The 27,097-nt window shown below is 41.6% G+C and overlaps 3 protein-coding genes across 7 annotated transcripts in view; 1 reads left to right on the forward strand and 2 right to left on the reverse strand.

Annotated features, from left to right (window-relative positions):
• Positions 1–596: 596 nt before the first annotated feature.
• On the reverse strand, positions 597–7,381 carry LOC146625435 (uncharacterized). 3 transcript variants are annotated; one of them, XM_085362077.1, is made up of 21 exons: positions 7,316–7,381; positions 6,679–6,736; positions 6,280–6,573; positions 6,077–6,195; positions 5,870–5,998; positions 5,706–5,770; positions 5,558–5,614; positions 5,154–5,252; positions 4,426–4,493; positions 4,192–4,279; positions 4,012–4,081; positions 3,864–3,936; positions 3,708–3,791; positions 3,486–3,615; positions 1,786–1,830; positions 1,621–1,702; positions 1,449–1,541; positions 1,200–1,276; positions 1,039–1,094; positions 848–927; positions 597–742 (listed from the first exon to the last, which is right to left on the reverse strand). In XM_085362077.1, the coding sequence occupies exons 3-21, from the start codon at positions 6,509–6,511 to the stop codon at positions 620–622; spliced, it is 1,770 nt and encodes a 589-aa protein (XP_085218203.1). In that variant the 5' UTR covers positions 6,512–6,573; positions 6,679–6,736; positions 7,316–7,381; the 3' UTR covers positions 597–619. The 3 variants fall into 3 exon arrangements, with proteins under 3 accessions (XP_085218203.1, XP_085218202.1, XP_085218204.1); XM_085362076.1 differs by having other exon boundaries at positions 6,280–6,736; XM_085362078.1 differs by having other exon boundaries at positions 1,051–1,094; positions 6,280–7,381.
• A 70-nt stretch (positions 7,382–7,451) lies between these two features.
• On the forward strand, positions 7,452–12,509 carry pdss1 (prenyl (decaprenyl) diphosphate synthase, subunit 1). Its single transcript, XM_085362079.1, has 11 exons — positions 7,452–7,616; positions 8,217–8,266; positions 8,403–8,535; positions 9,131–9,261; positions 9,403–9,544; positions 9,625–9,736; positions 9,817–9,926; positions 10,034–10,114; positions 10,218–10,331; positions 10,445–10,525; positions 12,095–12,509. Exons 1-11 carry the CDS (start codon positions 7,461–7,463, stop codon positions 12,233–12,235), a joined length of 1,251 nt encoding a protein of 416 aa, XP_085218205.1. The 5' UTR covers positions 7,452–7,460; the 3' UTR covers positions 12,236–12,509.
• Positions 12,510–13,209: 700 nt separating this feature from the next.
• The window catches only part of abi1a (abl-interactor 1a), a 50,232-nt gene continuing 36,344 nt past the window's right edge, over positions 13,210–27,097 (reverse strand). Inside the window, exons 6-11 of one of the 3 annotated variants that reach the window (XM_085362817.1) lie at positions 22,860–22,960; positions 21,416–21,538; positions 18,315–18,569; positions 16,851–16,937; positions 15,194–15,379; positions 13,210–15,104 (exon numbers count right to left, since the gene is read on the reverse strand). In XM_085362817.1, the coding sequence (XP_085218943.1) occupies positions 14,929–15,104; positions 15,194–15,379; positions 16,851–16,937; positions 18,315–18,569; positions 21,416–21,538; positions 22,860–22,960 (928 nt within the window). In that variant the 3' untranslated portion in view covers positions 13,210–14,928. The remainder of the gene's footprint in view (positions 15,105–15,193; positions 15,380–16,850; positions 16,938–18,314; positions 18,570–21,415; positions 21,539–22,859; positions 22,961–27,097) is intronic. The other 2 variants (XM_085362820.1, XM_085362819.1) reach the window with 2 other exon arrangements.

A 27,097-nucleotide genomic window follows, 5' to 3' on the forward strand; every position in this document is an offset into this window, starting at 1 on the left:
CCTGCACAGCCAACAACTTAATCAGCCTTTTCTCAAAGATGAAGCTAGTGGAGTTCTCTGTAGATTTCCCCTTTTAGTCATTCATCCTTTTTCTGAACAGCTTCCAAGACAAAAACGAGTTAACCTTTGAAAAAAAGTTCAGTTTTGAAAAGCATTTGAAAACGTTGGGCTCAAAAAGACTATTACAGTTTGCTTTGTCATGCTGTTATCATACTTCCATATTGTATATATATTTGCATACATAGCTGTAAATACTGTAAAAACACAGTCATTGTGTTACCAGTAAATATACAAGTTAGATAGTTTGTTTTCATTTGACTCTTCAACCCACCTAAATAAACCCTTGAATCTCCTGGCTGTGCTGCACCATCAAGATCTGTATTATTAAAATATGTTGTTGCTTTGCTGGACAAGTCGTCAGTCTGCCGCAGGGCCAGCACAGTCTAGACCTCATGGACATGGCTAAATGCTGTGCTTCCTCCCCTCAGACAGGCTTTTACAGTAACCACCTGCAGTCGGTGCTTGTTTGTGGATCTCTTTGCCTTTTGGAGCAAATATATTGCCCAACAAATGACACATCACACCAAAATATGCTACAAGTTTTTTATTAGGAGGTAACTCATGACGAACAGCTGACCTTTAACCTCCTAGCCCACTGTGGAGGTCTTGCTGCATAGCCTGCCTCCTCTGCAGTCTCTTGTGTAACAAAGGGTGAGGACAGGATGTGGTGCAGCAGCTCCACCTAGTGGTAAAGTGGTAAAGTAAACTGTAGTAGAAACAAATCATAAACAACTTTGGGTGTCGTTTTATTTGTTTTGTGTGACAGGTCCTTTTATCAGACACATACCTCGGAAAAGTCATTCCTCTCAGCTTTCCTTATTGCAGACTCTGCCATCCAGTTCCTCAGCACATATCTCGGATTTACATCTGTAAAACATTTAATCCAATCAGATGTTTCTGTCACCACTGCATAACAAACATCTAAGAATATAAATATTTATATCCCTCATCGTTTAATCAACATTAAGATTTAGTTACAGTTTGATTTACTTTTCATCCTGTGTTGACGATCCAAATCGCTATCATCCTGCTGTCTGAACAGAAACAGAGGAAAGAGATTAATTCACAGCAACAAACATCCTGATGTCACACAAATGTAAATAAGTAAATTCAAAATGACCTCTCGTGACCTTCCTTACCTACTGAGCCGGAACAGGTACTTGTTAAGCCAATCAGAAAAGTGCTTGTGGTGTGATAGGTCATCAAGAGCCCACATCTGATTTAGAAATAATACAATCATTTACATTTCCTGCATGCCTAATTATAAGAAATGCATGCTGTGCAAGGAAAGCTCAGTATTGGTACAACTGATTCAACAGATCGGCCAGCTTCACAACAAAATCTAGAGATTGAAAGGAACAACAACATTTTGTCACTTTTAGCTCCACCTGCGTGAAGTTCTTGTTAAGAAGCTGCTTGGCTGAAACTTCGCTGAGCTCCCTGAAGGTCATGGTGAAGTCAGACTCTGTGTCCTCCATCACCTGTAAAGGGAAAGTGAAATTACAGTGCAGAGAGTGAGACTAAACTGATTTAGAAGACTGAAACAAACTGTATAATCACCTTAAGCAGGAAAGCAATGAGGTCGTTATCGTCCTCATCTTCACCAAGAAGTCCCAGTTTTGCCTTAAATATCTGGTGAACCCTGAAGTGGAGACATGAATAAATGCAGTCTTGGCTTTGCTGCAGCATGAACACAAGTAAGATAACATTTCACATGAAGCTCACCTCATTTGGTAAATGTTGGCATATCCTTTAAGAATAATTTTCGCCCTGCAAAAAGTTAAGATGACAAGTTTACAATTTGACTTCATGAATTTCTTCAAATTAGAAAAGAAGTCACATTAATAAACTTGAAGGTGTAATAAGCAGCTACGTATATCCCACTGAACTTTTACCTCTTTTTTTTTTTTACCTATTTGCTTTTTCAATAGATTACAATATTTATGCAAAAAAGTAAGTAAACATTAGCATAAGAATTTTAGCATAAGAATTTTTTAGCATAAGAATTTTAGCGTTTTAGGTTGCATCATTGAATAGCTTCACTCAGGCTCTATTCTTGACCACTCCTCTAAACATCTCTTGACTGTCTCTACTGCCTAGTTTGAATTCACCTGCAATATTTTAATAAGATTTAAATCCAGTCTTTGATTACGCAGCTCATTATTTATACTTTTTGAACCACATTTGTGTTAGTTTTTTACGGTTTTCACGATCCACTGCAGCTTAAACTTTCAGATCACTTTGTCTTCCTCCACTCTTTGGAACATTTCCAGTCAACACAAGTTAAGTTATACTCCTGAACAGCTCCTAAAAACATTTGAATTGTCCGTCCAGAGAACATCATTCCAAAAGTTCTTGTATGTAGTTCAGCAATTGATACATCTCGTGACTTATTATCCATGGAATTTGTGCAATCTCTTCATGACTGTTACAGCCCTAGCAGGCCTAGTGTGTGTGTGTGTGTGTGTGTGTGTGTGTGTGTGTGTGTGTGTGTGTGTGTTGGTGGATGTGTCCTGTTTCCAACTGCAGTATAAAAGCTTGAGAGAAGCCCCTGAGCCTCAGAGTGTGGGTCAGCTCCAGTAGTTTTGTGATGTGTGTTTCTGCACTAGCAGTAAGTGGTTGTGTTCTCCATCCTGCAGAGGATTGTTCTGTGGTGTGTTTTCTTTTAGGGGCTATGAATGCATAGTTGTTGCCTTCTTTGAGCAGAATTGTTTTTCTTTGGTCTGTTTGTTAAATTCCCTTTTTTTTGCAGCACCTCTGTTTTGCTGACACCTTCATTTCTGTTGTTTGATTGAACTGTCTCTTTAAGTTGAACCTTTTAATAAAGTTTCTTTTAAAAACTGCATGGTTTGCTTTTTCACACAGATCTTCCCGTTGTTTTTGCTTTCATCCCCAGTTCATTTTCGAGGGATATAAAAACAACTATAGATGATTCGTCTCACAGGGAAAAATACATTTACAAGAATAATCCAGAACTTTTTTTGACACCTTAAAAAGATTTGAAGATATTTGTATGATGACAAGAAACACTAAATGGTTGTTTGCTTTGCTGGGGTCAGTTTTCATAAGAGGGATAGATTTAAAGTGAGGGGTGTACTTACTTTCCATGTGGCTGCTTTCATTTTGTTGCATTGTATGACTACTTTATTTCCACACTTTCTCAAAGAAAATCTTTAAAGATATATTTGAATTAAAATATGCTGAAAATAAATTGTGGGATGTATTATTCTTTTCACATCGCTTTGTGTGACTCTGAAGTTATTTTGCTCATGTTTCTGTGCTTTTGTTTTTCAGACAAACAAACAGGCTTCTGTAAGAATGAGCTAACAGCAAAGCTGTTCCAGTTTGTCGAAATGACAAAAAGAGTTCAAGTCCTATATTTAGTAAATCCCCCTTGAGACAAAGTGATGTTGTGGTATTCTTACTGTTTCTGTTGTGTCTGTGTAAGCACAGGAATCAGAGCCACCAAGAGTTTCTCTAGATTCAAGAGGCCAACATTTGCCTGAGCTCCAATGCTGTACCTGCCTTCATCATCAGATGTGTTGGGGATAAAATCTGCAACAAAAAGAAAAATATTTGTCTGAGAACTGACAGCAAGAGGATTTCAGTTATTTTGGAGTAAAAGCGACATGAAACAGTCTACACACTGGGGTTATATGACTCCATAAAGCCAAAGGGTCCGTAGTCGATGGTGATAGAAAGAAGACTGAAGTTGTCTGTGTTGCACACACCTGTGGTGAGAACAGCGACAGCTATAAGTAGCGTTGGTTTAAACTGTGTGATACGAATGTTCAGTTTCTCACCATGTGCAAAACCGACTGACATCCACTGGGCAATCAGATGTGCCGTTTCATTTACAACTGTGGAAAAAAACACCTGCAAAGAAAACCTCAATAGCTTATTTACTTAAAACAAAAGTGGTACATTCAGCTGTGCTTTTTTATTACTCACCAAATATTTTTCTGGGTTGTCTGGATTTATAAAAGGAAAATGTTCGTCTATCACAAAGTTCAACAGCTTTCTAAAACGAAAATAACGATAAAATAACATTACAAACACAACAGGACACAGAACAAAGCCAGATGTAAACAACTATGAAGTAAACTTTGTCATGTGACCAGGCAGTCTTACCTCAGAAGATTTATTTCTCCACTTTGAGACAAAATTTCTAAGGATCCAATCCGAAACCATGACTTGGCCAATCGCAGAACAACAGCTCCTGTGGGGAATAAAGAAAAGCTGAACCAGAACAAAGATTAAGGCAGCAGACAAAACATCTGCATAACAGTAACAAAAATTATGCTGGATTGTTAAAAAGTAATGCAGTTTGAAATAAAAGGCTCCAGTCATGGGTAAATCCTGTACCTCTCTCTGCTTTCACATTTCCATTGTAGAACTGATCCCTCAACACTGGCTCCTCACTGACAATCAGACTAAAAAAAGAATTAGCGGATAAATCTAAAACACATAACAATTAAATGGCGACAAAAATCACACGATTCACACAATTTCTGGGTTATAATTTCTTTAAAAACGTCTCTTTTTTTGCAAATGCCAAAAAAATGTTCTCGTCATATGAGTCAAGCTCGAATGACTTGAACTAATTTTATGTGAATGAATGAAATATAAATTGATAACACATTTCTGCACATCAAAAGTCCTGATTGACAGTTATTAGGGTAAAATTTGTAGTAGGTAAACCTGATCATTGCCTTGTGTGGATAAAAACACAAAGTCCAATGCCAGAAAAATTACTGCAAAAGCTACACGTTTTATGGTTTCGGCTAAACAGGGATGTCAACAGCCTTTAGCCCGAATCAATCACTTGCTGGGAGTTAATTAATGATAATACAGTGCCAAATCAGGTAAAGAAGCACTTGGAAGCCAAACATCCGTCTTTGCTACTGAATCTGAATCAGAGGTACCAAGAATGTTTGATTGCTTGTAAATGTCTGATTAAGCAAATTATTATTACTACATAGAATCATGGTAAAAACAAATAATTATCATCAACCAAACACATTTCTTTACTTTTTGTGCTAAGTTTGTAATCTTATACCAAACTTATAGCTCTCAAAATCATTTATTCTCACCTGGCAGCCCTGCTGGTGGGAACACCCAGGAAATGCATCGCTTCACTGCACAGGAACTCCCTGACAGAAGACCGGATTACAGCACGACCATCTCCTGACCTGCAGCCCGATGTGAAGTCATACTTTTTTGGTTGCATTGCATGACTGCACAATTCTACAGCCATGCATACTAATATTAATAGCCATGCGTACTACTTATTTATTTTTAGGGGTCATTACAGCAGATCATCTGCCTCCATGTCACCCTCTGCCTAGCATCCTCCTCTGCCGTCCTTCAAAACATCATAGACCCTACAATTAAAGCCCTTTCCTTCTCTTTAGCTATCTCCTAACACACCTGTATATTACTACAAATAATAAATGTAATAGCTATTGCACAAATATATGTACAAATAAATACAAACCTTGAATATGGTGTTTTTCCAGATCCTTTAAGCTGGAGTTCCCATACCTCCCCCTTTCTATGAAAATTGAGAAGGAAAATATGTAAAGGCTTGAAGTGGCAGAAAATTACTTAAAACATAAAAACATAATTTTAAAAAATTAACTTACTTGTTTGAATACTGACCAAGGAAATGAGCTCGACCATCCCCCAGCTGGCCTGCCCAGTAGCCAAACTATCGAGGAAAGTAAAGCGTGTCAAAAAGATCAACTCAGCAAATAAGCAAAAGCTTTATAGCTTTTAAAAAGTTATCAGGTATAAAAATCATTTATACCTGATGACCTCCATATCTGTGAGCAAGTGGCACAGACCCCGGCAGTAGTCTGCCACCACTCGCATAATGCAGAAAATCACCTGACCGAGTCACTGACGCATCTAAATCTAAGATCCCCTCGATGACATCCTGTTAAGACAATTTTAGACATAAATGAATTCACTATATTGTGAAATTACAGTGCTGATAGTGACATGGCATCCTCACCTTAGACGCTGCTGTCAACCTCAATGGACCTTTGAGTGGAGTTGGAATGGACTTGGAAAATATGCAGTTCTTCACAGTGCGAACAAAGTTGCCATCAACTTTGTCGATTGGGAGTGCCTCTGCAGAGAGGACAGAGGGGATTGTATGATAACATTAGCGCCTTCCTCTATATTTTGACCTGTAAGGACAAGAATCTGTTTTACCCAATAGCTTCTTGCAGGAGACTCTGAACTGGTTAAGGTCGTGCATGAGGCTTGAAGCATCCAAGGTCCACTTGGACTTCACAGTGTGCGATGACGATTGGCTGTTTGATGCGGTGTTGTGGTCACTGTGACACTCAGGACTTATATTTTGGCACAACTCCAGGACATATGCAGGTGTGAAGCTCGATGCTGCCACCAGAGCAAAGACTAGTGCTGTACAGGTGCTCCACATTTTCACAGATGGAGCAGCTGACTTATCGAATCAGGTTTCAACTTCTCTCTGGCATGCCCCACCTTAAGAAGGTTCGTACCAAACGCCCCACAGTTTTATCAATCATTAACTTTAAAAAAAAATCATATTATATTCTAGTTCATCTTAATTTTGTTTTATAGTTTCACCTGGTTATCCACATCCACAGCCCAGGGTTTGAGAAGTACTGCATTAAAGATAGCAGATCTGAGGGAAGCAATAAAAAAGGGTAAACCACACTTCCCCTTAGTGCTTATTCTAAGCCAAACAGCTGATATTTTACTTATGATAGTAAAAAAAAAGACTTAGTCACTATTAATAGGCTACTAAAGTGTTAAGTAAAATATAATTTTTGTTTGGCATTAAATGGAAATACTAGAGTGATGTAAAATGATCTTAAAATTGTATTTCAGGACTTTTAAACCTTAATCAGAGTAAAAAAATTATCAGTTGCACGTTACGTTTCATACACAATTCCTCCAATCAACTTTTAAGGGTTTTTTTAACTATTAACTTACATAAATAACGAGTTAAACATGAACTAAACAACCTTAACTTTGTCTGTCAGCTCTACCGTATACCTGTAAATAACGATAGGGTAATTTTAGTTCTTACGTTAGTTTATTATTACATATTACACCCCAAATAATAATAAAGTGTCATGAAAAGGCGAGAGCTAGCTTAGCTGTTAGCAACCCAGCAACTAGCCTTATCCCAGACACACGTATATTATCTGAAGACGAGCTTGAAAACACATTTTCCAGCACTAGCTTGAGGTATGTATACCTAAATTATTGCGCATTTACTCTCTCCATCATTTCCTGCCTTCTGCTGCTCCTCGTTATGAGACGTCACCGGATATTCCTTTACTGTTTTTCCGGTTCACGTTGCGATATGTAACTTCCGATGCATGCTGTTAACCTAAGGTAACATGGCGGGGCCGTGGTGGAGGAAATGCCCGAGGTTGACCACGGGCTGCACGGCCACGAATATATTAGAAAATTTGTGGCACTTGAAGGGCAGGCCTGTGTCTTCCTCTGCATCCCTGTTGAGCCGGGCTTCCTGCATCCCCACGCCGGAAACCAGGGTGAGTTTGCGGTTAATAAAAAGCTGGAGAGCCGGCATGGAGGACTTTTCAAAACCAGGAAGGTCATACACTGCAGAGTGGTGGTTTAGAGGCAATGCCCACTTCTGCTTTATTCCACTATCTGTCATATCCCATGCCAGTGAAACTTTATTTACATTCCTCAGTAAAGAGAATTTTATATCTGTGTGTTTAAATGAAATGATTGGTGACTTGTTGAGCTCATAAAGGTTGAGACTTCCTGCTTGCACGTAAGCTGTCTTTGACTTGGCCAGCTGCCTGCCTCAGTTGCATTTGATTCATTCATTCGGCATTGACCCACATGTGCAACACTTCAGTTATATGAAATGTAACACGTGCATTTTAAACAGAAAACAATGTTTCTATCTTGTATCAATCCCAGTTAGTGTGAGCGTATTATTTTATTGTTCCTATGTTAAGTGAATGCACCCAGGGCTTAAAATCTGGGTCCATAAATAACTGATCCTGTGTAGGTTTAAAATTGTTTAATAACAATAACTCCAGGGTGCTAGAGCCTCTGCAAACCTGATGTGCTGCACATGCCCGAGCTCATCTTTGTTATGATCTCATTTTCAATTTCAGCCGCCAACACCTGCACAGATAAACATGAAAGCAGGAAACTTTCTAATCAGGTGAGTTGTTAGGTAGTCCAGCTAAGTAGTGATTTTTACATTTTATTTATTAATATATTTTAGGAGATATATCTTTTGTGCATTTCAAATCACACGTTCAGTTTCAGCATAAATATTTGCAAATCTTTCTTTCCAGACACCAGTCACGGTTGCTGCTTCCAACACTACAGTCTTGCTGTTGCAGAGCGACACACAGTGACACAAAGCCCAAGGACCCCTTCACGTTAGCCCAGAAAGACTTGACGAGTTTATATGACGACATCAAAAAAGTAAGTCTTCAAAGAGATCAGTCCAATTTAGCTTTCAAATAGAATAGTTGTGCTGAAGCGATTGTTGTGCTGTATTCTGTTTTGTGTTGCATCCCTTTCTCTGGTCACTTCTCGAAAAGTAACAGCTTCAGCTCACATTTATTAGTTTTTCAACCCAATTTTAAGGTTGAACAAATCAGTAGTTAAATCCAGATGTTTGCAAAGCACACACTTTATCTTTAATGCAGTCAGGATTCATTCACTAATACTGGCAGGTTTTTACCTTCTTACTACTTATTAACCACCAAGCCTGTTAGCTTTCCCATTCAACTGTACTCTGAATTTCTCCTTGAACCAGTCTGCCTCCCCTCTCACCCGCCAACAGAGCAAAGCCACACCCTTCTTTCACAATAGGGGTTTTAAGCTGCTAAAGAACGTAGAGAAAAACTAAAAGGAAGTCTGTCTGAGATATTTTTGCAATAGCTGTGACAAATTAATGAAGGCTTTTTGGGTCAGAGTGGGCGGTTTCCTGCCCTGTGGTGATTGGCAGATTTCTTTCTGCACAGCGGTTGTTTATGGCGGAAATAAAACGCTTGCTTTTTACTGTCCTTTACAGGAGCTGTTTGTGTCCAAAGTAGAGCTGAAATCTCTGTGTGAATACTATTTCGATGGCAAGGGGAAGGCCATCCGACCAATGATAGTGGTACTGATCGCTCGCGCCCTTAACATCCACAGCAACAGAGCCGGGTAAACGACTCTAAACTCAGTTGTATTTTGCTCTGCGACACACGGGTCAGAGTCCTGATTGCACCGTTATGACAAACTCTTTTGTTTCAGATAATTGCATTTGACTTCCTCCTGTTTGCTGTCTGCGTTTGTCCATTTTAGAGATTTGCTCCCAGGGCAGAGGGCCATCGCTATGATCTCTGAAATGATTCACACTGCCAGCCTGGTGCATGATGATGTCATAGATGGATCGGATAAGCGAAGAGGGAAGAGAACAATTAATGAAGTGTGGGGTGAAAAAAAGGTAAAGGAGATAAAATCGTTTGGTCTGATATGTTTTTCCGAACCACCCGCTCGTATATCATTCGGCCTCCTCTCTTCCAGGCTATCTTAGCCGGAGATTTTATCCTCTCGGCTGCCTCAATGGCCTTGGCTCGTATCGGTAACATCACAGTGGTGAAAGTTTTATCTCAGGTCATAGAGGACCTGGTGCGAGGTAAGTCACGATGAGCCGAGAACCAGCATGCAGAAGAACTGGCCGGAAGAATGCATTTACATATAGCCTTGTGATTGCAGGTGAATTCATGCAGTTGGGTTCCAAAGAGAATGAGAACGAGCGATTCAAACACTACCTCGAGAAGACCTTCAAGAAGACAGCAAGTCTTATTGCAAACAGTTGTAAAGCAGTATGTACGTTCTGTCTTCACATAAATAGCAGAGAGATGGAGAAAAGCCTCGTTTTCTGCACTTTTTAATGTTTTTTTCGTTGACTGTCTGCACTCTTTCATTTAAGGTTTCCATTCTGGTAAACTCTGATCCTGAAGTGCATGAAATAGCGTACCAGTATGGGAAGAATGTTGGCATTGCATTTCAGGTACAGGCTGTTAAGCAAAGTGTCGCCCTCAGTGATGAGCAAATATCAGTAATGATTTTTTGCACAGTAGTTATGTAATAAGGCGGTTTGTTTTGTCCTGTAGCTGGTGGATGATGTTTTGGACTTCACATCTGGAGCCAGTCAGCTGGGGAAGCCCACAGCAGCCGATTTGAAATTGGGTTTGGCTACTGGTCCGGTCCTGTTTGCTTGTCAGCAGGTGAGACACCGCCACCATCGCTCTTACTCAGGACATGCAGACAAACTGTGCACCACTAGGTGAATGAGATGGACTGCAAACTGTCTTTAGTTTTTATCTGTTTGTCATTTCAGTTTCCTGAGCTTCATGCAATGATCATGAGACGTTTCGCCTCCAAAGGAGACGTAGATCGAGCCTGGCAGTACGTCCTTCAGGTATGAGCCGTAATACACCATAAGTGAAAGCCTTAAAGGTCCAACCAAAAGAAGGGCTCTCTTAATAACATTTATATTAAAAAATAAAATGATGTGAAATTAGCTTCTTAAAAGTCATGACACATGCATGTTGAAATAGATTTGTTTATAATAAAACGCTGTACATAAATTTTACAATAAACGTTTTATTGTGTACAAATAAAGAGCAGAGAGAGATCTAAAAGCGATGCAAAGAACTTTACCTAGTCTGAAGTGACGCTGTAGGTCAAAGTCTAACAATCTGCACTCTGAAACTAACGATGGTAGGATGGTTTTATAGATTTTTGGAAATGCATTTAAAAATCCTAAGTCTCATTTACAGAAGTAGTCGAACTCACTCGGTACTTTTAGCAGCACTGTCACTGTGGTGTAAACTGTGCGAGCACAAATCGCACCTGGATTTGTGCAGATCCTCCAAAGCTTGGTCAGATTAGATGTGAAAGTGCTTAAACTGTCATCTTCAGGGTCTCTCCTCAGATGTTCTTTGGGCTTTAGATCTGGGATTTGGCCGAATCACTCAAAGACAGAGACTTGTCCCAGTGCGTCCCTTAGAGAGGGATCGGTCCTGATTATTAAAAACGCTGTGGAGTGCCTTGGTCAAGGACATTTTCTGAAGCAAGAATTTAATCCGGTCTTACTTGTGCTTTAAAGTGAACTCGCTTCCTTTATTCTTTTATGAATTTCTCCCTTATTGCATGATGCTGCCACACCGTATTTAACCATAGGGTTGGTATAACCAGGTTATGAGCAGTGCCTGCTGTAATATTTAATCATTCACAAAAGGCTGCAAAACTGTAACCAGAAGTAGGTGTTTAGTAAACGAAGCTGAGCTCTGCGTGACAAAAAAAGCAGTTGTCAATGATTTTAGTGTTTTATTGTTGATAGCAGAGCCAGAGCAGACTTATCTGCTCTGGCTCTGATAAGTATTAGCTATCGTCCAGTAGCTAATACTGGACGATATTATCGTCCAGTATTAGCTACTTGCTGATAGTATCAGCATTTATAGCAGTTGATAAATGACTTTTTTTTTTTTTTAAAGGATAGGAGAACCGCCCTTCGACCATGTTATGAGTGGCAGATGCCGGTTGCCAGCTCACTGGTTGAGCAGGTGCCCATATGCCCTCTGGCTGAAATGCAGCGGCCCGGGTTCACATCCAACCTGCAGCCTTTTGCTGCCTGACTTCTTCTTCGTGTCCCCTCTTCACTGCTAACCGATCACTAAAGAAAAAAGGCCCGCCTAAAAAGCAAAAAAATACATAAAAATAAAAAAATCTGTGCATTGAAGTTATGTAGTTTCTCCACCAGAGGGAGCTGTGCAGCTTCTCTGTTGACAACATGTTTGGAACGAGCTGATCCAAGCAGACACATTTAGATAAATAAATGATAAATGTTAGGGAGACTCTGCTAAAAATATTTAGAAAAATAATTTTTTTTAATTACCACATATCTGTATTGGTCAGTCTTAAAAATCCGATATAGGTTAATAGATTAAAAACTTTAATAATGTGAGTGCTCCTCCTTCTGTTTTAGAGCAATGGTGTGCAGCAGACCAACTACCTGGCCCAGCACTACTGCAAAGAAGCAATCAGGCAGATCAGTAGGCTCAGGCCATCCCCAGAGAGAGACGCCCTCATCAGGCTCACAGAGATGGTGCTAACCAGAGACAAATGATCCTCCTCTGCTGGGCTTCTCTTCAGGCAGCTACTCCAGGGGAGAGGACAGCAATTTACCTGCCACCCTTAGGTCCTTAGACCAGCAGGGTTGGGCAAAAATAGCGAGGGAGGCAACAGGAGTTTGGTTTGGATGGACCTCTGGTGCTGATCTGAGTGCCAACTCTGGCTTAACAGAACAAAACGGCAAGCAGGGGTCTCTGATCTGAATCGTGGCGCTTTCCTCTTGACTTGAGGTTTGGTATTAAGGATGCACAGATTTATTTTTTGTATTTTTTGGGCTCATTCTGATGTTTAAAATTTTAGTTTGACTGAAACCTGATGCCAATGCCAATATTTATTTTGTTGTTAACAAGAATCATCATAAAAAGAAGAATTTTAAAGTTTTTCAGCTCCTCGTCAAACGGTCTTTGAACATTTAACAGGCCAAAGTTGGTGCAACACAAATGTTACCAGGCCATTAAATTTGTGCATCCTTACGAAGCGCAAGTAAACTTGGTATTTAGGCAAATTGTGATGTTTGAGTTTCTTACAGGAAACGTATGATATGTAAATGAATAAGTACAACTGAAAACTGCAGCTGAACCCTTCACTGCTTACAGTACTGTAACTGCAAAAGCCTCCCGTGGCTCAGACTAGCCGACTGTGAGTGAACAGTTTGTTACCTGCTGGTCCTGAGCTGCGACCGAGGCGTTGCAACATCTGTGTAATTCCAAAGGAGAGGGAAGTGCATCGTTGTGTACTCGCTTGGATCCGTCCTCACCTCAAAGGCCAATCAGTCACGTGTCTTTCTTTTCCACTCTGAAGTGTTATATGGTTACTTCTGTGATGCAAAGTGTCCTGTAACGACCACGGCCTTAACATCTGCAATGACTGTGCGCTCAATAAACCAACTGCTTCATTTTTTTTTATTTCATTCAATCTGAAGCTTTGGTTCCTTGTCAAAAGTAATGACACGCGCATGTTGTACATAGATTTGTTTATTATAAAACACTGTACATAAATTTCTCAATCAACATTTTATTATGTACAAATGAAGGGCAGAGAGAGATCTATGATGAAACTGAGCTGGAAATAAAAGAAAGTGGGTGAACGGTGACCACAGCAGGTAGCGGTTTAACACTGCATTTGGAGGTCATGTTAGATGACAGAACCAGCATGAAAAAGTACAAGATGATGATTCTTATACCTGAGAGACACCTACGTATGGACTGGCTGATTTATACTGGAGATAATGTATTATATACACCCGTGCAGCCCAGAGGATTACACGTTCCTAGCAGTCAGCACGGTCTTTGAACCCAGACGGGGCCAGCGGTGCTTTGAGAAGACCGAGGAGGTACTAGTTGCTTAAATGGTCTACGTTATCACATCTGAATTGTCACGTGGCAGTTTTGGGGCAGGACGATTCCACTCTCAGGTGACAAATTGCAGGAAGTGTTTGCCAGGCTAACAGAGGTTAAAACAATTTGCGGTTTTCATGATTGTGATGAGATCTGGTGACTCCAAAGGGCATAATCACAGTTTTCATACACAAATGATCCAGTGACCCCCTCTGTGCCCGTGATTATTAGTAACCTAGAAAGGGTTAGAAATGTTTCAACACTTAGTAAGAAAAAAACCCTGTGCTGTGGTTGTCCTCATCTTTACTTTGCTAAAATTGTAGTGCACAGGTTCAGAAGCAGGGCACAAAAGACAAGGTTTGAGGACCTAAACAGTCCCTTCACGTTAAGGTTGGGGGTCACGGGTTCATGTTTTTCATTTAATTTGTCACCCATATGCACAGGAATGATATTCCTGCCAGTCACCGAAAGATCTTCCACATTTTCTGCATATAAAATTAACAGTGAATCCTAAAATGCTCCATAATAAGCTGAAAATGGATGGAATGTCTTTGCTTTAGATGGACCCAAATTCATGAAATTTAAAAGAAGGCGATAAAAGGGACGAGCCTGTCATTTACTTCAGTTTTTTAAAGAAGTGATTTCAACAGTGTAATGAGAAAGCAAAGGTGTATACATTTACAACATAATGGAAGGATAATGGCAATAAACTTAAAATTACATTAGCTCTTGAAAAATTTTTCCATGCTTTGACGCCGAGACTGATTTTCCCGCAGTAAGTTTTCTTTCCTTTGAAATACGATTTACAGTATTTATTTGCGAATCACCAACAGTCCATCTGTCATTTACAGAGTTGAGGAGGAGGAGGGCGGCACCACTAATGAAAAGCATCATATGATCGACATTCACTGAATTTACATTACAGAACCCCCCCTTCCCTCCCGGAGTGGCTGCAGCTCGGATTATGTACAACCAACGGTACAAACACTTCCACTGAAGGTGCTTACGTTACATTTTTATTTGTTCCATCGAAACCTAAAAACTCTTGTTCACAAAGTGTTTTGTTCAGGCAAGATCTCACCGTACATCCTTCAACTGTGTGAAGTTTATTTTACATGTTCCTTAAATGTTCCCCACCTGTCCATAACACCAAAATTAACTAAATAGATATACCTTTGTCATTTTATTTGCAATCAGTAAGGGAAAAACATTCCGTCATATCAAAAGAAAAAGGGCGGCGGGGGGGGGATCACGTGGTTATGCATCTCGGGAGTCAGATTTCTGCCGTCAGTCTCTCAGTGGATTGTGATATGACTGAATAAATATGCTGTACTTTAACTGAAAGGTCCCTTCAGTCGGCGTAGTGCATGATGGACTCCACGTAGTTGCCGGGGAAGAGGCCGGTGGTGCCGTTGCACACGCCTTCGAACCAGCCGTCGTCGTTCTTTTTGATGACGTAAATGATGGCGCCCTCCATGAAAGTCAGCTCGTCGTCCTTGTCCTTGGCGTAGTCGTAGATGGCCACCACTGCGAACAGGAAGGGAAAAGGTTTGCTCTTGGACTCTGTACCCAACGGCAGGACTTCGCCTGCAAATACTTAGAAACGTTAAGCAAACCTTTCTCGATGTAGCTCTTGGGAGCCCACTGGGGGTCTCCGTCGGCATAGGGGTCGTTGTAGTGCACGACTGCGGCGTCTTCCTCCTCGTAATCCACCGGAGGAGGCGGCGGAGGCGGTGGCGAGTCGTCAAACATGGGCATGTCATCTGGAGGAGGAGGTGGAGGAGGAGTAGGAGTATCTGCAACTATTGAATGGACATCAAAAGTGAGACTCGTTTTGGTTGGAGTCACAAGATGTCCTTGGTGATAGAGGTGGCGGCAGTGGGAGAATCATGCATAAGAAATAAATCAAGGCATGCAAAGTTTGTCTGACAATCAAGCAGGCTGCAAGGCTTCTCACAACTGACATGCCGTATGTGTGCGAACCTCTCAAGTGGCTCATGTAGTTTGTGCTCCTGTTGTAGCTTTGAACATCGCTTCACATGCATATGCAGAAAAAAAGGACACCTATATATATTATTTATGAGCACTTAAATAATGAAAAATACACTCCAAGTCATGCCATTTAGTAGGTTAGAGCTGACGGCATGCACTCCAGGACAAGAAAAGGTATGAAAACGTATACAGACTGCATCTGACACTATAACAAACTGAAAATATGACGCCGTACTGTCTAGAATATACAGTTAAAGTGTTGGATGCTGACATTAAACACGGCCAACAGGGTCACTGTTTGCTAAATTCTCTGCTTGGTGTCAAAAAGATGGAATTTCCTTACATGGGTATATCAGGCACACCTCATCCATCTGACTCTGAGGTTTACAGTAGATACAATTTCATTTTTGAGACCAACAGCACCCAAAAGCCAAGGTGGATGTGTGTGTGTGTGTGTGTGTGTGTGTGTGTGTGTTACTTCAAATTGAGCTCACTGGCACGTCTGTCTAATATTGGTGAGACCAAATCAGACCAAACAGTTACTACAGTTTCTGTGCAGACGTTTTGCAAACACAACATAGCTACCAGGGTTTGTTTAAGAATCTTGTTAACACTTACAAAATGTTGTTCTGCAGTTGAGAGTAACAGCAGCTTAGAGGGCCCGGTGGCGCCAGTGTCCGGCAGCCTCGCCTCTGTCAGTGCGCCCCAGTTACAATGTAACTTGCCATCACCAGTGTGTGAATGTGTGTGTGTGAATGGGTGGATGACTGGATGTGTAAAGCGCTTTGGGGTCCTTAGGGACTAGTAAAGGTCTTTGCTTTGCTAACAAAGTGTGAATTAAGGAGTTTCAATACAGGCCACTATAAAATAAATAGTTTGTGGTATCAGCAAACTATCCAGAGCTATTCTAGTGAAGTTTACCATTAATATATTAGTTCCCTTTCAATAAATGAGCATATGGCAGGTTTTGGATCAGAGGGGACAGCAGAGAGTGGTGACCTTTGGCACGTTTTACCCTAAACATCATCAATGACTTTAGCGTAACTCTATAGTGCTACAAGTACTCTGTATTATACCTCTATAGTAGTGTAGATTTGTAGCTGCAGAAACAAAGAAACGAAACTATAAGTTGCCTAATAGAAGCTTACATAATGAGTGGAATCTAGTAAGGACGTATTAAACAGGATGAACACACAGTGCATGCTCTGTGTTTGGGAGTTGGAACAGTTGGCGCAGATAACGAGGAAAGTGCTGTGTGTGTGTCTTAGCCTCTTCACTTACTGCTCTCCTGCATCCTGGCCACAAAGCCAGTCAGAGGTATCTGTGGAGTCAGCTGGGGCATGGGGGGAGGAGGAGGAGCGATAGACACTGAAAGCCAGCGGAGAAAAGGGCAGGAAGGCCGACAGAGTGAGCATCAGAGAAGGAGAAAAAGACAAAGCCCATCAGTCACCAAGAAAGACAGTTCAGGGTCCAACCCAACCCCCAAGCAAACAACAGTCAACACAGACACACTGCAAGAACTGGGAGCATGTACACATCTAGCAAAAGCACAGTTAAGCACTATACTGGAAGACTGATCGTTTAAATAAGTTAATTTTTTTTTTCTTCTATTTGACAGAGATCACAGATCAGACGCAAACATGAGCTGAAAAGTTCAGCAGCATCTGCGACTGTGATGAGATTCACATGGTATCAGGGGATCATTAGAGCAAGAGGATAAAAAGCAGATTATGTTTGATTTCTGTCGATCAGACAGTTTCCTCTAAATCGAAAGAAAACAGGGGACTTCTAATAGCCACAAGGGGGCAGTATTTACTTTAGATGTCTCATCCTGAACTCATGTGAAGCAACTCCCTACAGACCTATTTTAGTAATGTTAACACTGCTTTAGATTCTCATGTTAGTTTTCCTCAGATCACATGATTAATTTTAGGTTAAATGCTGTGAATAAGTAATAGTCAAGAACCAGTGTTTCAGAAAATATCACTTTTAGGCTTCAGGCAATGACAAAGCTACCAGGAATCTGCAGATGTGCAAGAAAGACCACATGTGATGTGTAAATTCTCTCTGAATGAAGTGTTTGGAACGGAACGGGCACATCTGCACATCTGGAGGTCATCTGGCTTGCACTGTGATCTGTATAAATGGGATCCATACAGCGTGAAAAGGCCACCTAACTATTCCTGCTATCTCAAGCTGCAAGTCTACCCTTTAAAAAGAGACTTAAAAATCAATGATGCCTGTGCTTTGCCTTTATTTTCTTGATCCCACCTAATAAATCTGTGCAAAGAGATCTCTTAGCAATATAGGCATAATTGAAGTGAGGTTAACAGCTGACCTAACTGCAGTACAATACACAGCCAGTAAACTTTGCCTAAGTTTTTACAAGATGCCAAAGACCGACTCTGCACTGCTAGCTAATATTGATTGCCTGCATTGCATCTGTGTACAAATCCAAGGATGAGGCATTCTGCATCAATACTAAAGACGCCCCACAGTTGGATAAAAAGCCTTAACCTGCACTTTCAGATTAAAAACAAACGTCAATAGTTCTGTGAAGAACTCGGCCTGACCTTCAGAAAGCACTGATTTACTTGCAAATATAAAATATAAAGATTTTGTGTGTGGCTACAAAGGTTAGTTCGCGTCAGGTGCATGATTTGGGAAGAATGTGAGGTTGTGTGTCCTTCAGTGACAGCTCTGGATCTAGAAAGCAGTTGGGAGCTGGAGACAAGAGGGCCTTACTTGAGTTCTGACCATAGCCAGGAGTGCCTCCATTAATATGAGGCTGCTGTTGCTGCTGTTGTTGTTGCTGCTGTTGTTGCTGCTGCTGCTGCTGCAAGGAGAACTGCGAAGTGACCGACGGCGCCCGCCGGTAGGTGCCCGTGGCCGAAACCATAGAGACAGAGGAGTTGGAAGAGTTGTGCCGCGAAATCTGCCGCGAGATGGTTCCAAACTGGGACATTGGAGCGGGTCCCAGACCAGGTCCAGGGGCCACAGCTAGAAACCCCAAGGACGGGGAGGAAAGAGAGGAAAGCCAAGCACGGTAGCAAAGGAGGGAAGAAGGTTGGAAATGAGAGGGAAGGGGGAAACCAACCAAAACATGAATCATCAACACCGTGTGAGATAACATGAGCTTTTAAATTCTGATCAGAGCCCCCTGCCTATTAAAAAATGTTAAAGTTAGTCAACAAAAGTCAGAGGAAGCAGGTGATCTTGGGGAAGCAACAGAGATTGTAATTTGGTTATAAAAGTAACAGACACTTCATGAAGAGTTTCGTCAACAAGTTATCTTAAATGTAGCTTTCTTAGACAAGAAGGAAAGGAAGGATCGATTGAGGAATAAGAACGCAGCAACAGAACAGATGGATCCTGCAGGTTTTTGCTGAAGCAACAATTAAAACAGGGATTTCAAACTCATTTTATATGCCACGCTTTGATGTGAAGTGAGCTGGACCAGTGAAACTGCATGATAAATGTATGAAGCAAACAAAAGGTTCCCACAGTTCATTGGTCAGGGTGTCCTGTAAGTATAGATTTAGAATATGAAGCTTTCATTGATTCACTTTGGTGTAGTATAGATGGCAGTGGGTGTGTGGGGGATCTTTATCAACAGGAAAAACTGTTCAAAATCTTTGCCCTTCATTCACATTTTCTTAAGTTGTCAAGGATGCAGAATTGGAGTCTTTACAAAGCCGATTCAGGCCCGCGGGCCGTATGTTTGACACGGTTTAAAAGACTGCAGGTAGCATTTAGGATTACGTGCATCACTACACTGCCATCAAAGAATAACTGAAGCATCTCTGTGAACAACAGCTTTAAAAACAACAACAACAAAGAACTATTTGAAGATTGAAGCAATGTGTGCGGCTGTGGGCGACAAAAATAGAGAGGGCGAGGAGGGGTTTAAGTTTTTTTCTGCCTTTCTTTCTTCTGCTCGAGCATTTCCTGCTCACATTTCTAGATAATATACATCCTCTCGGGAGAGATAGGAATGGGTGGGACCAGAGGAAGTAAAGATTCAGAGGAAAACAACCACAAATAAACTTCGCTACAGTGTCACCAGCAGAATAATTATAAGTGGAAAATAAAGAGTCTGGTGATGTTCAGATGATAAAATGTGCACAATTCAAGTGATCATCTCGGCCACAAAGATTACCAGAGTCGATGAGCGAAGAGCGGCTGCTGCTCAGGCTTAGACACTTACCGGTGGACACCGATGAAACAGCTGGATGCTTTACGCTTTACAGAGCTCGGACTCTAAATCAATCCCAGCATCACGAATCTGTGATTCAGAGGCCGTGTAAATTAAAGCTACATCAGGCACTGCTGAGTATCTGAAGCACCCAAAAGGCTGGCTGAATGGTTTGGGGAGTCCATTACCCTGAAATCATTATGTGGCATTTGCTGTGGCTCAAACAGTCTCCATACAGAGTCACTGCTTTACTTTCTACCAGTGAAAATCATTAGCATCTCTGAATTCAACTTACCCACTCCCTAAACCTGTTGCAAAGACGCATTGAGCACAGTGTTCAATAAAAGGCAACTAATTACTTAAAAACATAACAGGGTTTCCAATAAATCAGGTTTAGAGGGACAAATTAGCTTTAAATGTATTAGATGTGATGTGTTGTTTGACCCCTCGGTCTAACAATGCTGGTGCAGCAATTGTAATTTTAAAAGTTAGGCCCAATAGGAACGTTTGACTTTTTATACTACATCTGTCTAAACAGACCGCACCCTGCATCAGCAAGTTATCTTTAGCTTTGCCCGCTGATGGGTGAACATTTACAGTAACGACCGAGTTTGGGGATGTGTCAATCTTTTTTTGCAACTTTGCAAAAATAGTTTTTCTGTTTCATCACAGACTATGATCACAGCTAATGCACACGCAAATAGAAAGTAGCAGCGATGCGGCACAGAGACGGCTGACAATCAAATGGAGAGATTTAAAGATGCAAACTCATCTCAAATCGTAGCCACGCCGATTACCAATTAAAAGGGTTAATTATGAAACCAGAGTCTGGAATGTCCACAACCAGCTTACAGCTTTAAATGTGAATGATCTTGAGTTCAGGAAAGTGTTGCCTGATGCAGCTTTAACCACAATCATGTTTATGGAAATTTAAAAAAAAATAAATCAAATGAGCCACATACTGTACCTGCAGTAGAAGTCTCAAAGTCACGTTTCTGTACATCTGTACAGATTTGAAATAAAAACTTATTTTATTATCCACAACAGCTTGAGATTAAAATGTAAAGGACCAATTTAAGAGAAATTACAGGCACTAATTAACTTTAGCCAGGCCCTAGGTGACATGAGACTTCTGTATTAACCGATTACACTTCAGTGAAGAAGAGCACCACCACCACCAAAACCACCACCGTGAAGGATTAAGTTAAATGTCACACTGTGCTTAACAGAAGCACGAAACTCTGTCCACACTGCAAGCAACGACAGAGCTGAACAACCCAGAAATCTTTGGCTGCTGTGTTTAGTTCAGCGAGTTTCTTGGCTGGGGAAAGCTCGTCGTGGCCAACGCTCGTCGAGAGCGCAATTCGATTTTTATCTTTCTCCCCCATTTCCTTAATAACGTTTCCTCATTTTGTGAATACCGCTTCAGCCTAAGTGGATGACAGAGAAATCTCTCAGAGATGATGCGGCTGTTTCTGTTGCTTTATTCTTGATTTTTGATAAGATTTGATAAGAGGACCCTTTGCTTGCAGTGTGCACAGACGGACATCGGCACCCACAGCACCCTTATTTTGTGCATCTCCAAGGTGATGATCCGCCATCCAGTCGGCAGAGGTCAAACAAGCGGCTCGGGAGCTTCGAGGAATCTCACCTATGGGAGGTGGCGGTGGTGGCGCTGGAGGGGCCATCCCGGCCATGGGAGGAGCAGGTGGAGGTAGAGGAGGAGGGGGTGGGGGAGGCGGAGGGGCTCCCGGGGGAGCAGGCATGGTTGGGACTGAAAGGAGGACTCACGTTAGTGACCATGTCCTCGCCGCCTCCTACACCTTGATTACATGACATCATATCAATTTACTTAAGAACCCTCCGGGCCCGGAGGAGCGCTCCGACTTCTCACGCACTTGGACACACTCCTTTGCGGTATGAATCGAGTGTTTCCATGGCGACCAGCTTGCACATCACAGAGAAAGAGAGAGAGAGGGAGTGCTGCGGAAAGTCCTGTGCTGCCGGCCTGATCCCGGCGCCGAGGTAAAACAGCTGCTACGTCAACCTACAATGCTCCAAACTTAAACGCAGCACCATCTCCGCCGTGATCACGGTACAGCGCGACACCACGTGTAGCAGCTCGTCGTGTTACGTGGGCTTTACTGTTTAACTGTAAAGTGTCAGGCCTCGCGCAGCTTGGCCTATTTACACAGTAGGATAGAGAATCAGCTGTGCTTAGAACACAATGGGGCTCCATAATCCCTGTCTGGTAAACATAGGCTTTGTGATGCGCACTCTCTCTATCTGCCAATAGCGTCATACATTTACACTTTATCAAACTTCATCATATATTCAGATTTTACGCTTAAAAACATTTATTTAAATTGTATTTTTTTTAGCCATATATTGATTGAGAAATGTATGTGTTTAAAGTTTGATTCACAAAGAACACACCATAGACTGTACCTAAAAGATGGACAATCAGTAGCAACATTGATTTGTCCCAGATGTTTAAGAAGTCCAAGGTTGTCACCTTGCATACTGTTTTTTATTGTCTATTTCACTCTAAATAATGATAATGACTTTAAACAAATGAACACTGTTGCATTAGCTATTAGCTAAAGCTAATGTATAAGGACACATTCTCATTAGGAGATGTTTACTGAGGTCAAATATCAACTGAGCTGTAGGATCATCTTCTCATTGACTTCTGTGAAACTGGACTCATCTTTAAACAAGAGCAGTCGCCCTTTGGTGACCATTTCAGACCTGGAAGCTACATCTAGATTTGAATTAGTTGAAGTCTATGGTGTGCATCTTGCCAAACAGAGCAGTCCTGTAGTGTCATCATCTTGTTTTAACTGGGTGGAAAATACACCAAAACTCAAGTGACAACATTCCTGAGGGTGTACACAGATTTCTTACTCATTAAAGCAAATATTTCTCCCTGCATTTCTAATCCGGGTAAAAACAAAAAAAAACAAAACAAAAAAACACTTAAAAGTAAAAAAACAACTGCCAATAAAAGCCTCACTGAAAATCAGCATAATCTGGACACCGACTGGCCGACTGTTACCGTTTACTGTTTAAGTCACCACCACTGTCAAGCTCACCTGGTCCAGAGTTGGGGATGGAGGGTGTAGGCACGGCGATGGGAATGCCAATTCCGCTGCTGCCGCTGTTCTCCCTGCTGCCGCTGCCCCCGCTGCTTCCACTGAGGGAGGAGAGACAGAAGGAAAAAGAGGACATTGTTTTATTCAGGGCAACCTGCTTAGACTGCACAGCAGGTAACACTGCAGATATAGGGGACTCTGCTGCGTCGCTGCTTATGTCCCATTTAGAAGTAAAAGGCCAAAAACTCCACATTTTTAAGTAATACTCCAGGGTGACTTTGCTCTTCCACACTTATTCAGTCTATTGGCTTGTTAAGACTAAGCTGCAGGGTGACACACCCAAGTGAAAAAGACATGAGTCACCCTATTGAAGCATTTTTGGTCACAGTCTGTCAAAGAAACTGAACAAAAAAATAAATATTCCAGGATTTAAGAGGGTATTTAAGCATTCAGCATGCAAACCACCTTAAAATCTTGCTTTTGACACTCCAATTCCCCCCCAAACACAAATTTACAGTGATCATCATATAGTGTGGATGATAATCACCAACATTAAGCCTTGCTTTGAGACTAATGGGGGGGAACAGTCACTTTGTTGTACATGATACGAGGCCTTGCCAAACACGTCTAAATGTTCCACATGATTTATTTTTAGAGAACGAAATAAAAGGAACAAAGACGTGACTGTATAACCGGAACATCAGTCTGCACATCAGTTTAAGCAGGCCACACACATGCGCGCACGCTTACTGCAGCTTGCACACATTTATGAGAAGCAGGTTAGTCAGCAGGATTTAAAGATTATTGAAATTGGAATTTATCATACCAACGCGCACGTATTTGTGAATGTTTTCCTACTACACACCCAGTATTATGTAGAATTTGTAGACTTACTGGTACAGGAATAAGTGTGACGCGTGAATTAACGCCTCACACCACTGCATTTATAGCCTGAACAAATCTGCAGTGTCTATCACTGGATGGCTCTTTGTGCGAGTTATTTGTTAGGCTAACTGGTGACTAAATTGACTGTAGATGTGGACGTGACAGTTGTCTCCCTGCGACGAACTGGTGACCTGTGAACTGTGGCTCCTGATTCTCACTCAACACTGCAGTTAAGAAAAAGGACATATGGAGTCATGTTAAAGAATGAGGTGAATATTCATTAGCTGTTTGTTTTTTTAAATAACGAAAGCTACAGATGAACAACTTTTTCAACTTCCTGAAATTATAAATTATATATGCGTTTCAAATATTTTGTGGTGTTGGACTTAAATTTTAAGACATGTGTTCCCAGGACCCAAATCACAGGCAATTTTCATATTTTTTATGACAAATTATCTACTGTTCTCAAAAAAAATATTCCACTCATAATAAATTCATGAAACCAGCACAGTGATGTGGATGCTGCACTGATCTGTTGCTGTAAAGCGAGAGCTAAGCAGAAAAGCGAAGCTGTCGATTTACTGGTCCATCTACGTTCCTGCCCTCACCTACGGTCATGCGCTCTGAGCAGTGACTGAAAGAATGAGGTCGCAGATACAAGTATTGGAAATTACTTTCCTTCAAAAGGTGCCTAGGCTCCCCTTGAGATACGGTGAGGAGCTCAGAGGGACTCTGAGTAGAGCTGCTGCTCCTCCACATTAAAAGGAGCCAGTTCAGGCATCTGACTTGATGCCTCCTGGACACCTCCCAGTAGGCGAGGTATTAGGGGCATGTCCTACTGGGAGAAGGCCCCAGGGAAGACCTAGGACTGGCTGGAAGAGGTGGCCGGTGTGAGAGAAGTCGCTGCTGTCGCTGCGACCCAGATAAGCGGTAGAAGATAAATGCATGGATCATCAAACATTTAAAAGGCGATTCTGTGGAAAATCGACATTGTTTTTACAGACTTGCCTTAAAAGTCTGTCCATTCCATCCCACATAGAGACAAAGCCTTTGTGGGTTGTGTCACAAAAGGCATTCGGCATATCAATTAGCTACGTCAAATATGTGGCGCTACCTGCTCCGCTCTCCTGTCACCCCGTGTGAATAAAGGAGCAACTGAAAGGAGCTTTGCTCAGACATAATGTTTTTACTGGATTTCAGCAGCTTTGCCCAGCACTTGGATGTAGGTCATGTGTATGTAATATGTACGTCAGCTCTGCATTTTCAGCCTGTACATGACCCCACAGCTCGTAGATCAATGGCCAGGACAAATAATTCCCTCCTCCCGCTCTTTCACCATCTCTCAGGCTGGCCTTGATCCTCATTTCTGCTACAACCCCTCATCCCACCTCTTCTTTTTTTCCCCTGCCGCTTTCATCCTTGTTTTTCAACTGATCCTCCCCTCACCCTTAACCATCCCTTGACCTCTTTCTCTGATCTCTTCATCGCCTGTAAAGTGATTCCCCATTCATCTACCAGAACCCCTCTCTCCCTCATCTCCTCTGATTCCTTCCACCCCTCTGAACCCCTGCTCACTCCCACCTCCCCCACATCCCCTTATCCCCCTTTCCCTTCACCCCTCCTCCCCTCCGCCCTCTCCTCCTCTCTGATCTGTGTCAGTCAAGCCCTGGGGCTCTCCGGGCACAAACAGCGGGAGTTACTCCTCTAAAGGACGACGGTGGCAGTAGGAGCTAACTGTCTGCGACTATAGAGGCTAAACAATATTGTGCCCTCTTTTAAAGTCAACACCCTTCCTCCTCATCTCTGCGATTTAGATTTATCCCTTCTAATCTCTCTATAACTTACCATTCCTTTGCCAACCCATTTATCTCTTCCCCTGCTTTAGCTTTCTTTAGTCGTCTTTGTTTCAAAATGGTGTCAAATAAAACCAATGAGCTCTTTCTCCGCTGCTCCGCCTCCTTCTTTCAGTCTGTACTTATAACAGGGAACTGTTGATAAATTAACTGTGAGGCGTAAGAAAGTTCCAGCTCACTTGCTCACAACTGACAAAAATCTCTAGAGCCAATATGGAAAAACAGCTTTCTCCATGAAAATGAACAAAAAAATAAAAGCATTCTGAAGCGTACAAGAGTATCATCTCCTGGAAGGAGGCATTCACCTTTTAAAGCCATCTGTGACACTGATATTTAAAGGTAGTCGTCTGGTATTTATCCATACTCACTGTAAATAGGCAGCTTTGACGTTTCATTTGAAGTGGGAAGTCGGGAATCCCAAACTCCTAACTGGAATTTCAAGCCAGTGTTGAGCCAAAAAGTAATCTCTTTGGTTATATTGATGAAGACTGCAGTTAACAGGATTTGCAAAGAAGTATAAAATAAGGAAATTACCTGTTCTGCCAGGACCTTATGACTCTGAAATCTTGCTTTCATCAATTGCGTCTTATTTGCAAGGCCAGACATTATGTCCCGCACAAGGACGTCTGTACTTATTGCAACTCCCTTTACGCTGGTCTTAACTCTACTCTTCTCCATACACTGCAAATTGGTCTGAATGAGGCGGCTGGTTTTCTTACTGGTACTGGGCGGCGTGTTTCTATCACCCCTGTCCTCGCTGACCTGCACTGGCTCCCCGTTAAGTATCGTATTCAATTCAAAATCATGCTGCTCACCTTTAGAATTATTAACAATATAGTGCCAAGTTACCTCACTGAACTACTTAGTGCTCTAGCAGGGGTGTATAATCTAAGATCATCTTCCCAGTTTCAATCTTTCAAATCGTGGTTAAAAACCCATTTATTTAACGTCGCCTTTTATACCAGTTAATGCTCGTTTGTTAGTTAGTTTAATGTTTGTTGCTACTTTGTTCTCTTTTTAACTACTTTTAATTATTTTAAATTTTTATTGACTCTCTTGTCTTTTACACATATTTTTCTATTACGCTTTTATATGCATTTCTTTTGTCTCTGTGTTTTTAGTGCCATCAACCTGCTAGCATGTTTGGTACTTTGCCATGGCCATCATTTTTCTCTACTACTTACGTTTGACCCTCTCGTATGTTAAGCACTTTGGTATTCCACTGGTTTTAAATGTGCTATATAAATAAAGTTTGTTGTTGTTGTTGTTGTTGCATTACATCCAATCCTGTCCTTTTGGTCAATTAAAAATACCTTTCTAATGTATACTTGATTGATCCCCCTCTCCGCATTTAACCAATTCACTCAGTGAAGCAGCGGGCAGCCACCAATCTAGCACTCGGGGAGCAGTGTGTAGGGACGGTACCTTGCTCAGGGGTACCTCAGGGTCGCTGTTCAGTGGATTCAAACCGCCGACCTTCCGATCATGGGGCCACCACTG

This window comes from Diplotaxodon limnothrissa, linkage group LG9, assembly GCF_057381915.1.
Source record: "Diplotaxodon limnothrissa isolate DT_005_m linkage group LG9, D_limnothrissa_male_GT1.1, whole genome shotgun sequence".
Taxonomy (NCBI): domain Eukaryota; kingdom Metazoa; phylum Chordata; class Actinopteri; order Cichliformes; family Cichlidae; genus Diplotaxodon; species Diplotaxodon limnothrissa.

What these genes read in the sequence shown, in the direction of transcription:
- LOC146625435 (XM_085362077.1), bottom strand. Translation starts at nt 6,511, where the DNA reads ATGTGGAGCACCTGTACAGCACTAGTCTTTGCTCTGGTGGCAGCATCG. An exon ending in ACAGATATGGAGGTCATCAG is followed by an intron (nt 5,771 to 5,869) that starts GTATAAATGATT and finishes TTTCCTCGATAG; the next exon opens with TTTGGCTACTGGGCAGGCCA. An exon ending in AGAGGAATGACTTTTCCGAG is followed by an intron (nt 743 to 847) that starts GTATGTGTCTGA and finishes CTTTACCACTAG; the next exon opens with GTGGAGCTGCTGCACCACAT.
- pdss1 (XM_085362079.1), top strand. Translation starts at nt 7,461, where the DNA reads ATGGCGGGGCCGTGGTGGAGGAAATGCCCGAGGTTGACCACGGGCTGC. An exon ending in CATAGAGGACCTGGTGCGAG is followed by an intron (nt 9,737 to 9,816) that starts GTAAGTCACGAT and finishes TTGTGATTGCAG; the next exon opens with GTGAATTCATGCAGTTGGGT. An exon ending in TTGCAAACAGTTGTAAAGCA is followed by an intron (nt 9,927 to 10,033) that starts GTATGTACGTTC and finishes CTTTCATTTAAG; the next exon opens with GTTTCCATTCTGGTAAACTC.